Raw genomic sequence first — 15,000 nt, 5'->3', positions numbered from 1 at the left:
GTCATGGTGTAAGTATAACACTAGCACACTGTATGGAATAGCTCTTACACCAGTTATTCCATGGTATCTAAATGAGGTAGATAGACTGTGTTGTTACAGAAAAAAAACACTAAAAAGCTAACAAAAACCCACCAAAAGTTTGATCCAACCAGCGCAGAGTTAGCTGATCGTTAGACAAGTACACGGGTAGATGACGTGACGTGTAAATTTTGCTGTCGCAGGCTCTTAAAATTAAGTAAATTCATGCTTTCAAAATTGTCAATGCTTTAAATGATTAAACTAATGTCGTTGTTGTGAAAAAGTAATGTGTAATAAATACAGAGCTTAAATAAGTATACTTAATTTTGAGTCAAATGTCACATTTGTCCTATGGTGTGACTGAGGCAAGCCTGGCTCTCCATATTAAAACATTTTTAAATAAATAATCAAAGCTCAGTTATTTGTCTAAACAACCCTGGCATGTTTTTCAAGGTGTCTATTTTAGCAAGTGGCAATGCTTAATTTTTTCCCTGTTTTTCTGAGACCGTATGGACTTATGAAACTTTGTCGCAGAAAACAATGTCCTGTGGTGTGACATCATATTTTTGGCTAATTCTGTGGATAATTGTCTATTGTTGAAGCTCCAGCGGTACATATATTGTGACTTTAGACCCTTAAGAAGCCAATGGCAAGGGTGGATTTTAGATCTTTCTCTCACAGTTCTTCAGTCAATCAATTATGTTTTGCTACCACAAGATGTATTAGTTTTGTAGTCCTTTGGTGTGACAACCATAAAATACATTTTGACAATAGTGTATATTTTTCATTGTTTTTTCTTATGTAGATGTATGAAAATGCATCTTACTAAAGGTGAAATTGTATTTCAGTTGGCAACGACATGGCTTTAAATTAACTCAAAAGCTCAAAAGTCCTATGGTGTGATGGTAAAAGTCCTATGGTGTGATGGTAAAAGTCCTATGGTGTGACACTTTGGAGTATCACACCAAAGGACAAACAGGTCACACCAATGGACTAGGTATTTGAGAAATAGCTTTTAAAACAACTGGTAGTACATATATTTTTTTGTTGTTGTTTGACTATATAAATATTGTGTATTCAAATTACTTATTCCTTTATTGGCCTTTGGAATTTATACTTTGATGCATTGTTGATGAATATTTGCTGTTGATTTTAGATACTGTCAAATGATATAAAATGACATTAATGGTGCTTTGAGACCATGAAATATAATGGTAACAGTGAAGGAAAGATCAGTGAGAGAGTATATAGAGGAGTATAGATGAATAAAGTATGCTGTGGAGAGCTCAATATACAGCATAAATGTGCTGTCCAGCTTGAGATACCAAACAGGCACTGGCCACTACACACTACAGGTTCAATGGTGTGACAGTCATAGCATACCTACAAAAGTGTGATGGTCAAGCCAAGGTCACACTTCAGTATGAGTCTTATGAGCTCTGCCGGTTACATTTAATGACCGCATGGATGTCATTAAGAGTTACGATAGGCTGATAATCGACGATTCAAAGACTTATAAGTGTAAAGTGTAGGTCCATATTGACTACAACATTATATTATGATCAAAAGACAAAATAATCATGTTGATATATTTGTTTCTGGCTCAGTTTTGCATTTCTGTCCTTTAGCGTGACATGAATGTCCTACGGTGTGACATGTTTTAAAAGCTCAAATATTTGTTTGAGCTAAACAATTTGTTTGATAAACACTGAATATTGCATTATAGGGAAGAACAAATTATCGTCCCTGAAAAGTTTGTATAAATTCGGACAAGTTTGAACATTTAAAAGAAAGATATCCCTGTTTTTTCTCGAAGGTTTCTAATAATGTCACATCTAATGGGGAAAAAAAATACTAAAATGGTATTTTCTCATTAAATTAAGACTTTAAAAAATTGCAATAAATATGAAGAGTGTAACAATGTTCATAAAACTCCATCAAGCCATTTCTACATTACTTAATATATTTATTTCTTAACGTCACACCAAAGGACATATTTTTAGCAAATTGCTTTATCAACATAAATAAATAATCAATGAATAGACCAACATTGTGACCACTTGGATTTTTTGAAAGATTAATTTCTGCACTATGTAGACATATACTTTTTCCCCTCATAAACAATGTTTTGTGAAAAAAATGTTTTTTGCTGCCTATCCGTCATCTACCCACACACAGATGTACTGGTTACTCAGATGAGTTACTAGGTTGGAAGGAAACTAGGTTTCTTTTCTTTACTTTTACTTTTGACATCTCTGCTAACTGCACAGCAAGGCTCAAGTTTCTCAAAGTTTTGAGCAATGGAATGAATATCCATTGACATGTATGTTTTTATGCAGTGAGACCAAAGACAAATGACAATAAAGTCTGCTCTACTCTATTCTGTTTTGTAAAATTAAGAAGTAGCCTCATGATAAGTATCACTTCGCCAGCAAAATGCTGTAATGGTCGTTAAACAACTTATACTTACTACCATAATGCTATACTACTACAACATCACGCAGAGACCTTAGTACTGTAATAGTTGTTAGAAAGACTTTACAAGGCAGTCATGGGTAAGCGGTTAGGGCGTCGGACTTGTAGCCCAAAGTTTGCTGGTTGGACTCCCGACCTGCCAGGTTGTTGGGGGGAGTAATAATTACCCTTAGCATGGTACTACTGTCCAGCTGCAGGACTCCCTTGGGACACCATTTGGGGCTGCCGTCCTTGCACGGGCGAGGCATAAATGCAATTTACATGTGTGCTGTGGAGTGCTGTGTCACAATGATAATAGGACTTGGAGTTTCCCAGGTGGACTTTCTTACTACCGTGCTATTACTACTACAGCATCACACAGAGCCTTTAGTGCAGTGGTGGGGAAACATTTTAATTCGAGGGGACACTTCAAATTCCTACAATGGTCATAAAAGTCCTCCAAGGGCCGTACTCTGAACACAAATCAAGATTTCCCCATGCAATATAGGCCTATATTGAAGGTAGACACCTTTAAAACAGTCCCCAGCTTCTCTAGGTCCCCTGAATATAACTTAATTGCATTGGAAATGTAATTTCTAAGATTCCTTTACAAAATATGTCATATTTCATGTGAAGTTGCATAACATTAAAATGATATCGGGGGTCGGATAAAACGGCCTCAAGGGCCGCAAACGGTCCTCGAGACATAGGTTCCCCACCCCTGCTTTAGTGCGACATCATAACTTGGTCATTGCCATTCTGGCAACACACAATTCATAAAAAAGGGGACATATTTTAAGAATTTAAGATACAAAAGCTCTGATGTTCATTTGTGGTTAACCATCAATGACAGGCTGTTTTTTTTGTATCATTTTAATAAACGTAACAAATCCTGACAGCTACAAAAACTTAAAATACATTTCCTCAAGTTATTTCCTGAAAATGGTACTGATTAGCCTTGTATGCAGAACAAAGGTGCACTATCCATGTTTAGTAATTGCGAGTGTCCTCTACAAAATCACACCCATGATATTGATTGACTGAAACCCCCCATACGTACTATAACACAGACTTCACTGCTCTTGGTGACTTTTAAGCCCCGTGTACATCGAAGGCGAACTAAGCGACCTGCGCGACGGAAGTCATTGTTTCTCTATGGAGAGAAGGCGAATAAAGCTACCAGAGCGAATTCGTTGGGAGCGAAGCTTCTTGAGCGACCAGAGCGAATTTTGACGATTAAACTCAAGCTAATCTTAAGCGAATTCGCTATGATGCGGTTCGGCGAAAACCAATTGGAACGTTCATATCGACGAATGTCCCAGTCTGTCAAGACAGAGCCGTTATGTGATTAGCTGAATCAAACATGTGCAGCATCCAGAGTGAATAAAACGAATTCATGTCGAAACCAACCCAGCTACCTGGGTCGCGTAGGTAGCGCCTGATGTACACAGGTAGGGTTGCCAACCGTCCCTTGAAATACGGAATCGTCCTGTATTTAGAGATAAAAGTACGGGTTCCGTATTGAACTGAAACGGGACACAGGACGTTAAAATGCAAGAAATTACATCTAAGAAATGCTAATTTTTCTGGGGGACAACCCCCAGACCCCCGGCACGATGAAATGTCCCGTATTTTTTTCATTGACAGTTGGCAACCCTATACACGGGCCATTACTCTATCACCACATATTGTGCGGCCTAACATTCCTGAGGTGCATTTCTCAAAAGCATAGTGTCTACCCAGTTAGCAACTTGCATAGTTGCCAATGGGAAATTGCATAGCAAACAACATAGTAGCTAGTTAGCAACTATGGCTTCGAGAAATGCACCCCTTGACATGTGTTGTTAGTAGTATGTAAGTAAGACACATGGTGTTGTAAGGAAATGTGTAAGAGAGATGTGTCCCAGCTGCCTGTAGTGACTTATGAACTATGGGGCCAGCCCTGGTGTGCTATAGGCTACTAAGAAGCTGGTTCAGGAGTAAACCAGGTTAAGTTTAGAGATAAATCATCTAATAGAGGACCATGAGGACTCCAGGCTCTTCTATTAGGTGATTTACCTCTTAACTTAACCTGGTTTACTCCTGAACCAGCTTCTTAGTATAGATGATTTACCTCTTGACTTAACCTGGTTTAGTATAGATGATTTACTTCTTAACTTAACCTGGTTTAGTATAGATGATTTACCTCTTGACTTAACCTGGTTTAGTATAGATGATTTACCTCTTGACTTAACCTGGTTTACTCCTGAACCAGCTTCTTAGTAATAGCATAGGCCCCTGGTGTTTTAGTTGCCTGTAGTGACCTATGGGGCCAGCCTTGTTGTTTGATCTTCACCAGAGAACAACAACAACACTTGTTTACTCTGCACATCAAAGCTGAGACATGCACCTGTCACACACTGCCACTGCCCCACACAGAGTAAAAAGGGAGGTAGTGCAGCTGCACAAAATGCTAGGATGTGTGTGTGTGTGAGAGTCTGTGTGTGTGAGTCTGTGTGTGTGTGTGTGTGTGTGTGTGTGTGTGTGTGTGTGTGTGTGTGTGTGTGTGTGTGTGAGAGAGAGAGTCTGTGTGTGTTTCTGTGTGTGTATGTGTGCATGTGTGCGTGTGTGTGCATGTGTGCGTGTGTGTGTGTGTGTGTGTGTGTGTGTGTGTGTGTGTGTGTGTGTGTGTGTGTATTGCTTGATGTTTACTTTTACTCCCCTACGTGTTCTTTGATGACTTCCTCCACTGCAACTGAATGGCAAACCAAGATGATAGAGTAGAGTAACTCTTCATGAAAGGTTTATGTTGCTTTTATCTGCTAGGAAGACTTCTTTTCTATAAATACTTCATAGTGTGGGCCTACATGACTATTCCTAAAAATGCTGCACTGTAGTGAGTTCCTTTCAGTCTTATTGTGAACATGTATGGTGTCAAGTGTACATTTGAATAGCGACGTCAAACAAAAAAACATTCTGTTCTATTTCTATTCTGTTCTGTGTAAGTGTGCATGTGAGCATGGGTGTAATTTTAGGTCCCCACCACTTTGCAAGCCAAAACTACACCTTTGCATTTGAGTATCTACTAAATTAATGTTTGAGCTGCCCTGGAAGCAGGCCAGACTCTTGTCATGATGTGTGTGTGTGTGTGTGTGTGTGTGTGTGTGTGTGTGTGTGTGTGTGTGTGTGTGTGTGTGTGTGTGTGTGTGTGTGCGTACTATAAAAACAATAAAATAAAAAAACCTAACTAACCCTTCTTTGCATCTGCACTTGTTGTTCTGTATATTTCCTGTGCACATCTGCTAGTGATGTTGGGTATGATTATGACCTCTTTTGAAAGTCACTTGGGTTATAAAGCGTCTGACAAATTCAATGTAATATAATGTAAGGTACGGTGCTTGATGTCTTGATGTCTGCTTCTTCAGGGCATGAAGAAGGCCCAACCGTTGCTACGCATGGGTAATTTTAAAAAGTCCCAAGTGGACATGGTATTATAATAAAGACATTTTAACTACACGTTTTGGAGTGCCTTGGTGAAGAAAAGTTTTATCTTTTCAACTAACATTGGACAAACAAATACCTTGAACCAAAGAGCACCCAGCAGAACATTTTTTTCACATTTGTCTAAAGGGACTGACTGAGCACGCCTCTGACTTGCAACAAAAGATCAAATGTAACTCAGAAAGATGATGAAATTGGTTAAGCCCAGCAGCGGCCCCTCTGCAGAGCAAAGCCTCTGCTGTAACCGCATTGTCCAAAATCAAAATGGTAATGACGTGTCTTAATCGTTTACCTCAGACTCCTTGCAGTGTCATAGCAATGTCGTTATGATGAAGTTGAACGTTTTCAATAAAGAGCGTATAGGCCTTTTTTGAACATTGAACCCCTTCCAAGAGCACCAGTTGGTTTTGAGGGACACTAGTAGGGCTCTACCAACTCTTCTGCTGTCATTATGATGAAGTTGAACGTTTTCAGCAAAGAGCGTATAGGCCTGTCGATGGCCGCAGGATCTGCAGTAAGAGGCTGCGATGTTATGTCACACATCACCATGGAACTACCAAGCGCAATTTCAAATAAATTCAGTGAGACTGTGCATGATTACAGGTTATTTTTGTAGAGAAAGCACGCTCAACTCCCAAATGTTTCTTACAAAGTCTTCGGGTGCGAGCAAACAGCAAAGTTCATGTTTAGTAAAAAAAGCCTTACTCCCGGATGAGTTTCTTACAGTTTACCTAACCCAGTATTAAAACTGTATGAAACTCATCCGGGAGTGCGGCTTTTTTTTTTTTTTTTACTAAACATGATGACAGGTTAAACATTACATTTCATCCTCACCCATTTCCTGAGTAGAAGCCTTCTTTCTTCAAAAACCTGCACAGAAGAGAAACACATGTCTACATGAATATATCCAGGAACTCTATTTGTCCGTAGGTTATAAATATCTAATCAAACCATGATTATGAACATGAATAGAATGGAAAGCAATTACTTTTATTCACACATACATTACCCAAACTATTGCACACCTTGCACGGGTGAGGCATAAATGCAATTTCGTTCTGTGCAGTGTTCACTTATGTGCTGTGGAGTGCTGTGTCACAATGACAATGAGAGCTGGAGTTTCCCAATTGGGCTTTTATTACTGTATATTTCTGTCAGTGAAAATACTATGCGGCCTGGGCCTACAGTATAACTGCTGCATAACCTACATGGTTGTTAGACATCTGATGGTTGAGTGGAGTCCAAGTGCTCAGCTTTGTCTGCAGTTGTTTTGGTGGTGCACTCATTGTCCTGGTGGCCCCCTGGGGCATCTTGGTGTGATTTAGGAGATCTTTCCTATGGAGAAATCTTACAGGGGAAATAAACGTAATGAGTGGAAAACATTTTTTTAATATACAAATGTATGTTGCTCTTACGTAATGTTGCATTTCTTCACACATAGGAGATATGGTGAATTATCAACAGCGCATCTTAACACAGAGAACAATCTTAACACAGAGAACAAAAAGTTTTTTCATTTAGGCTGGAGCAATTGTGCGCAGTAGGCTAGATAGCTTGTTGTCTTATTATGCCGTGTGTAGCCTTCATTAGACGGGAGTTTGGTTAGTTCTTCAATGAGAGACTAGGTCACTGCTGAGAAATAAACAACTAAAACAATGATGTCAGTCCACAAACCGCCCCGACACCTACCTGACGAAGAGTTAGTTTGAACAGATGCTTGTACACAGTGAGTTTTAACACCTGCGGTGGATGTCACACGTCCTTTTGATATTCTCGAACGGCTGTGGAGTCGATAAGGAGAGAAAATTCGCAAGTTGTTTAGGCCGCGCGCTCGCATTCCTCCCTTTGACCATTTCTGTCAAGACTATCGAGACACCACAGCGAGAGCTTCACATGCGAGTTTACCAGTTTCCATAGTAATGTGTCGCTTCACAGTGGCCCAACAGACGACAGCGCCACCACCGTCTCCCTTGTATTGCTACCAGTGCTTGTCGCTAGGAGTAACCAGACCAACGCTTGGGGGTGGTACTTGATTGCACAGTGATTATTCTTGTCGCCGATGGTAAGAAGAGAAAAAAGGTTAGCCGGATGGCTCTTAAAATAATTGTGCATTGAAAACAATGAAGCCATCTGTGTGATAGGCCTAATGCAGGACGTAGACTGGTCGCTACATTATAATTACTAGTTTGTAGCACGCGCTTGTATCTTACTCTTGGTTGCTGCGCGTAAAAGAATATGGCTGAACTCAAGAATATGATTATCATGACCACAAAATGCAAAAAGGAAGGTCAGCTCTCTGGTAAATGTACAACTCTGACAGACGTCACGCTGTCTATTTGACAACTACATTTTCGTGAAGGGGAGAGGGGGTTGGTTCTAGGCGCGTCCCCCTCCCCTTTGCGCGCGTTCCCGACGCAATCGCTCAAACCTGCTGGAGAAGAAGCGGACTCGATTTTATTGTTACGGACACAGAAGGAAGAGCCCAGGGTCCTGCACGTGAACACGGCTATCAAATTCAAAACTGGGGTAAGTCGAGCTTATAATGTTACGTTCGAGCACACTTTATTTTCGACAAATAGGCTACGGGCAACATCACTTGTCGTCTTCATAACCACCTCGTTCCAGTTTATTCAAACCAAACGTCGTTTCATTTGAGATACTAGGCAACACGAAACCCAACGTCCCGGAGATTCGATGGGTAGGGTATCGGTTAAAACGCTGTATCTTTTGTTCGCCGTTGGCTGTGTGTTGTTTGGCGTACGTGTGTGTTCCCTTCGTGTAAGGAGAGCATACCGGGCTGTTGGTTGTAGTTATGTTTTAGTGCCATTTGTAGCCCATGTAACGTTTACCGGTATACTTTGTAGCCTATCTACCACGGGAGAGAGAGCAAGGTAGCCTACTGTTGGCTACATAAACACAGAGGGATATGTCGTGCCACTTGGACATCCTATGTGGTCAATGAGGACGCTTAATGGGATCACTTATTTGAAGAGAAAAGAACTTTGTGAAACCCGTCAGTTAAATTGGAGGCATAGTTTGTTGGTGTAGGCCTAGGCTATGCGTTTTAAGAGACTTCAAATTTTAAAGCACATGCAATGATTCAAGTGAACCACCATGTAGTTAAGCAGTTGTTAATCAGTTGTGCTACTCCTATGTTTTGGAAGAATTGAAAATGTCGTTCACGCGCAAGTATTTTTTCTGTCATGTTGTTTACACACGTTCTGGAACGGTAATATACAATTCCAGCCATATTGTATGTGTGAAATGATTGATACCATGACGCTTGAAGGGAAAACTATGAACAGCAGTCCCTATATTTATCTGTATAAAGCCTGTAACGCTAGATATAATAGGGCCTACCTGTCACTTTCAGATCTCCAAAACCGTAAATTGGACTTGAAGGAGCACCGACCGACTTCCATCAGAAGAAAACCCAGATCTTCAGGACTCTAAGCAATGACACCCGCCGTGCCAGGCTCAGTTTTTCCCGAATAACATGCTGCCCTTCTGTCCGGACTCCCGAAGCGTCCCTACCTCCCCATACACAACCACCACCACCATTACCACGTAGCTAAGACAGCCGTCTTTCAAAGCAGTCCTTCCGGCGGCGGGGCGGGGGAGCCGGGCCCAGCGCAACTCCCTGCCGTGTTAGCCCCTATCATCATGGGCCACCTGTGGGTGCTGTGGTCGCTGGTGGCGGCCACTATGGCCATTCACATGGAGGCCGGAGCCGGAGGAAGCCACAGCATGTTCACCTGCGAGCCCATCACCCTGCGCATGTGCCAGGACCTGCCCTACAACTCTACCTTCATGCCTAACATGCTCAACCACTACGACCAACAAACAGCGGCCCTCGCCATGGAGGTAGGTTTGTCTTTATCTGTGTGTGTGTGTGTGTGTGTGTGTGTGTGTGTGTGAGTGTGGGGGGAGTAATGTCCTCTAGTCTATGTGTGGTGTTGTATGTTGCCTGTGCTATGCATTGCATCTTGTGACCTAAACATCAGCACAATGCACATGAAACACTCTGGATTCTTTGGTTCCATGTAAAATGTCATTATAAGATTATGGACAGTACACTGCGATGTCGCCTGTGCAGCCTGACTGTTCGTTCTGTTTGCCATTGGGCTTCTAGGCTCTGTATGAGGATGGGCCTGTCTCTGGAAGGCGGCCCCGTTCACTCAGCTAGAGCTACATCATAACAACATGGCTATGACAATACGGAGAGTCGTAGCCTCTTAGTGCAGATGGGGTCGGCGGCTGGCCTATTCACTACTTGCTGAAAATACTCAACTACGTACATCAAAACAACATTTGCTATGACATTACAGAGAGCCTTAAGTAACAGATTAAGACATAGCCATTACAATTTAGGTGACAGTAAGGTTGTAACATAGGCTCTGCGCTAAGGGTTTAAGTAACATACCATGGTCATACAGGGTCATTATTGGTCATCATTCATCATCATTTTAATTTTGTGATAATAATGTTATAACAGGTGTGTGACAGGCATTGTTGGTAGTCTTGGAAATGGGTATTGTATGTGTATTATTGTCTTTCTAGAATTCTAGATTCTAGAATTTAGGGGTTTGTAGCCCCTAAAACCAATTTGTTCTTGGGTCAATGGCATGCAATACCTACTTGGTTATTTTTTCACTTTGAATTGTTCATGATGATTTTGCATGTTGGGCAGTAGCATCAATGTTTTGGTGTTGGTGTCTGTAGGTGGCTGTTAGCGTCTTTGTTGTCTGTGTGTGCTGCCATTGGGTTCCCCCACTCGACTCGGGTTGGGTGTAGCCCGACAAGTGGGGTTTACCACTAGAATATTTCCCACATTGTGTCACTCAACTAGATTTGAGAGGATTTGTTTTTTTGTTCTTGAGAGGACTGGTGTCGCGTTAGCCATCGGTCGGCCCTGCTTGGTGGCAGGTTGTGTCTTGAGTCTTGAGTCTGAGACGCTCAAATTACGGGGAGATTTGCAACAATACACTGACGGCATTAGCGTGCATCGCACCACAGATTACAAGCAAGTGTTTTGGCTCTGGTGGCAATCTAGTTAGACATCCATCCACCGACCACCGCGTCTTTGCTCTACGTAAGTCATTGGATCACATTACAACAGCACAGCGTCAGCCTGGAAATTCAGTTTTAATCTCTCTAGAGATGGAGAGAAACAGAGAGAGAGAGAGAGAGAGAGAGAGAGAGAGAGACAGAGAGAGAGAGAGAAAGAGAGCAATAGGGGGGAATAGAATGGAGGGGTAGAACAAGACAGAGCAATGGTGACGGAGCGATTAAGAATGGCAGAGAGAGAGAGAGAGGGAGGAATTAAGTCCGTATGAATGTCAATTTGCCCTGTATTGATATGTCCTTGTGTTGTCAAGTGCTTGTTTTCCCTCCGTTAAAATGATGTGTAGGCCTATATGAAGAGGTCAGATAAATAGGCCATCTGGATCAGCCAGTGCACTGAATACAGTAGAGGCCAGAGTTAACTCCCAAAGCAACCCTCTCAACACGCATTATCACACAGCACAGCGCAGCGCAGCACTCTCATCCCAGGGCATGGTACGGCACGGCACGCGCTGTCCCACTCTCCGAATGTGTGTCATCATCGTTTCAACATCTATACCATTCTCCAACTGCACAGGGGCTCATCGTGTTCAGTGTGTGTGTGTGTGTATGTGTGTGTGTGTGTTGTCAGGGGTGGAACTTCCCCCACCAGTCACTGTGGCAGGTAGATTTTAAAATCTACCAGTCACTAGCTATTTTTACCACTCAAAGTGACTGGTGGGTTGAAAAATGTACCCGTCACCCCTGAAATTTACCCGTCCTTGGCGGGTGGACGGATACTTATTTCCAACCCTGGTGTGTGTGTGTGTATGATTATTTATGGTTTGTGTCGGCTGTGATGTTGATGGTCCCATAATCTGCGTCCAGATGATGTTTCCCCGCTGATCCGGATTGGATTGATTGCGGCCGCTCCGCTGGTGAGATCCTCTTTGTGGTTACGAGAGTAAGTGTTCAGAGTAAGTGGAGGCTCAGGGATGAGCGGCGGCATTAGCCTTGTTAGCGTTAGCCGGCCACATTGTCTTCCCTCCGCGCCGGCCGAGACGATGAAGAGCATCGTGGGCCACACAGGGTAGGGTAGGGCAGAGGGGGAGTGGGGCAGCCGGCCGGACGATGAGGATGGAGAGGGGGATGATGGGAATGGAGGGAGGGGGGAGGAGGGGGCATGGGAACGGGCAAGGGATGAGGATGAGGAGGAGGGCAACATGCGTTAAATCCCTCTTGGTGGTTGTCGTGGTATATAGAGATGGACATGGAGATGGCAGGCAGGGAGGGAGTTTAACAAAGAAAAAAAAACATGCACATACGTCTCAAAAAGATTGGGTGCAGGACTAGCAAACTGACTCACATGAAAACGGCATCGTATGGCCACACAGGGTTGGGTAGGGCAGCCAGCCGGAGGATGAGGATGGAGAGGGGGATGATGGGAACGGGGGGAGGGGGGAGGAGGAGGGGGCATGGGAACGGGCAAGGGATGAGGACGAGGGCAACATGCGCTAAATCCCTCTTGGTGATCGTGGTGGTGGTGGTACTGTATATGGGACATGGGGATGGCAGAGGGAGGGAGTTTAACAAAGAAATAAACATGAACAACCGTCTCAGAAAGATGGGGTGCAAGTTCTATTTTGTCGGTGCCGCCCATTGACTATCAATGCTATGTTCATGTGAAATTGGGTTTGGGTGCAGGTGCAGGTCTAGCAAAGTCACATGCAAACTGAGCTCCCGTTTCTCTCATTTTAATATAGTGGTGTTTTGGAGTAAGGGCTCATAGCGCACAAATGCTCCGACAAAGTGCTGCGCACTGCTCCGCAAAAGTTCGATTTCATTATTTTCAATAGAACCCTGCACACTGGGGCACTATTATTATGACATAACACTGGGTCTTTTCCCTTGGCATGTAACTTACACATCAAGCCAAACCCACCACACATCCCTGACAGTAGGTGGCAGGAATGGAGGGCTGGGCTCGATGTGTGTATGTTTGTGTGTGTGTACTCTACCTAACCCTGTGAAGTGAAGTGAAGTGAAAGCCCATTGGGAAACTCCAACTCCCATTGTCATTGTGACACAGCACTCCACAGCACAGAAGTGAACACTGCACACAATGAAATTGCATTTATGCCTCACCCGTGCAAGGGGGCAGCCCTCGATGGCGCCCCAAGGGAGCAGTGCAGCGGGACGGTACCATGCTCAAGGTACCTCAGTCATGGAGGAGGATGGGGGAGCGCACTGGTTGATTACTACCCCCACCAACCTGGTGCGTGGGGAGTCGAACCGGCAACCTTTGGGCTACACGTCTGACACCCTAACCGCTTACTGTGCTAGCATACTTAAAGGGACACTGTGTGAGATTTTAAGTTGTTTATTTCCAGAATTCATGCTACCCATTCACTAATGTTACCTTTTTCATGAATACTTACCACCACCATCAAATTCTAAGTATTCATTATGACTGGAAAAATTGCACTTTTCATACATAAAAAGGGGGATCTTCTCCATGGTCCGCCAATTTGAATTTCCAGAAAGTGATTTTTAGCTGCAAAAATGACTGTACTTGGGCCATACTAGAAAATATTAGTTTATTACTTAGTAAACTTTCATGAAACGGTCAAATTTGGCAATAGGCGACACAGTTTCAATGAGCAGCACAGTTGCAGTACTGTTTTTGACCATTTCCTGCACAGTGTACCTTTAAAAAAACAAAAAAAAAACACTTAGCATCTCCACTTGTTCCATTTCCTGTGCACTTTGTATCTGCTAGTGAGGTTGGTGCGGCTATGATTATGTCTTCGATTGAAGTTGCTTTGGTTTAATAAGCATCTGCCAAATGCAATGAAATGTAATGTAATGTAATCAGGGCTATGAATTAAGTTTTTTTCATCACTAGCCCATTTGGCTAGTAGTTATTACATTTTTCTAGTCAAACATACACTCACTATCACTGATAGCGGCTAATAAGTTTTATTTTCTATCAGCCAATCTGAAAGGCAACTAAAAGGAAAAGGATAGAGAGCGCTCAAAGTCTTCTCTCCAGACAGAAGGGGTGCATCTGGTTAATCCTGTTAAGGCTTCATAGAAAAATGACTGAATCCAAAGCACTCTCCTTCGAGTCAAGGTTGAAGTTATAATAAAAACCCTTTATTCTACATTGGGGTAAACAAACTTAAAAACGCCAACGCGAGAGAGAGAGAGAGAGAGAGAGAGAGAGAGAGAGAGAGAGAGAGAGAGTGTATGTGTGTGTGTGAGAGAGAAAGAGTGTGTGTGTGTGTGTGTGTGTGTGAGAGAGAGAGAGTGTGTGTGTGCGTGTGCGTGTGTGCGTGCGTGCGTGTGTGTGTGTGGTGTGTGCGTGTGCGTGCGTGCGTGCGTGGGTGTGTGTGCGTGTGAGTGTGTGTGAGTGTGAGTGTGTGTGTGCTAGGGCAGCCAGTGTAGTACCATCTGCCGCCTCTGCCTCGTGAGTATATGAGCCACGTTACATAACCCTCAGAGTGCAGCCAAACCGCACATACACGCACACACACACACACACACACACACACACACGCGGGGGCAAACATGCATGCACATGGGCACAATCACTCACAAACATATGATACATGTACACAGATATACACAAACATGCATGCACAATAATGCAAAACACACACACACACACACACACACACACACACACACACACACACACACACACACACACACACACACACACACACACACATGCACACACACACAAGCAAACAGATATACAGATCCACAAACACACACAGAAAGAAACAAGCAGAAACATGCATGCACACTTGCACACACAAACAAGCACAAACACGAACACACTCCCGGCACACATGCACACACACACACACACACAAAATACTTTTCTGTCACGATACTTTCCACGTCATCAGACTTATCCTACTACAGTACATTAAATCTCTTGTTGCTGGGAAAACACGCACTGTTCCAGAAGCAGCAGTACAGAGCTTTTCTTTTACA

At 43.1% G+C, this 15,000-nt stretch overlaps 2 protein-coding genes across 2 annotated transcripts in view; one reads left to right on the top strand and one right to left on the bottom strand.

Annotated features, from left to right (window-relative positions):
• fbxo16 (F-box protein 16) overlaps window positions 1-7,707 on the bottom strand; it is a 21,435-nt gene extending 13,728 nt beyond the window's left edge. The window contains exons 1-3 of the mRNA XM_063222512.1: window positions 7,642-7,707; window positions 7,161-7,299; window positions 6,787-6,822 (exon numbers count right to left, since the gene is read on the bottom strand). Of these exons, the coding sequence (XP_063078582.1) occupies window positions 6,787-6,822; window positions 7,161-7,262 (138 nt within the window). The 5' untranslated portion in view covers window positions 7,263-7,299; window positions 7,642-7,707. The remainder of the gene's footprint in view (window positions 1-6,786; window positions 6,823-7,160; window positions 7,300-7,641) is intronic.
• A 629-nt stretch (window positions 7,708-8,336) lies between these two features.
• fzd3a (frizzled class receptor 3a) overlaps window positions 8,337-15,000 on the top strand; it is a 48,749-nt gene continuing 42,085 nt past the window's right edge. Inside the window, exons 1-2 of the mRNA XM_063223617.1 lie at window positions 8,337-8,478; window positions 9,326-9,816. Coding sequence (XP_063079687.1) covers window positions 9,616-9,816 — 201 coding nt within the window. The 5' untranslated portion in view covers window positions 8,337-8,478; window positions 9,326-9,615. The remainder of the gene's footprint in view (window positions 8,479-9,325; window positions 9,817-15,000) is intronic.

This window comes from Engraulis encrasicolus, chromosome 18 (genome assembly GCF_034702125.1).
Source record: "Engraulis encrasicolus isolate BLACKSEA-1 chromosome 18, IST_EnEncr_1.0, whole genome shotgun sequence".
NCBI classification, from domain to species: domain Eukaryota; kingdom Metazoa; phylum Chordata; class Actinopteri; order Clupeiformes; family Engraulidae; genus Engraulis; species Engraulis encrasicolus.
The sequence above is the reverse complement of the archived record's forward strand: the minus strand, read 5'-3'. Positions and strand labels throughout refer to the sequence as shown.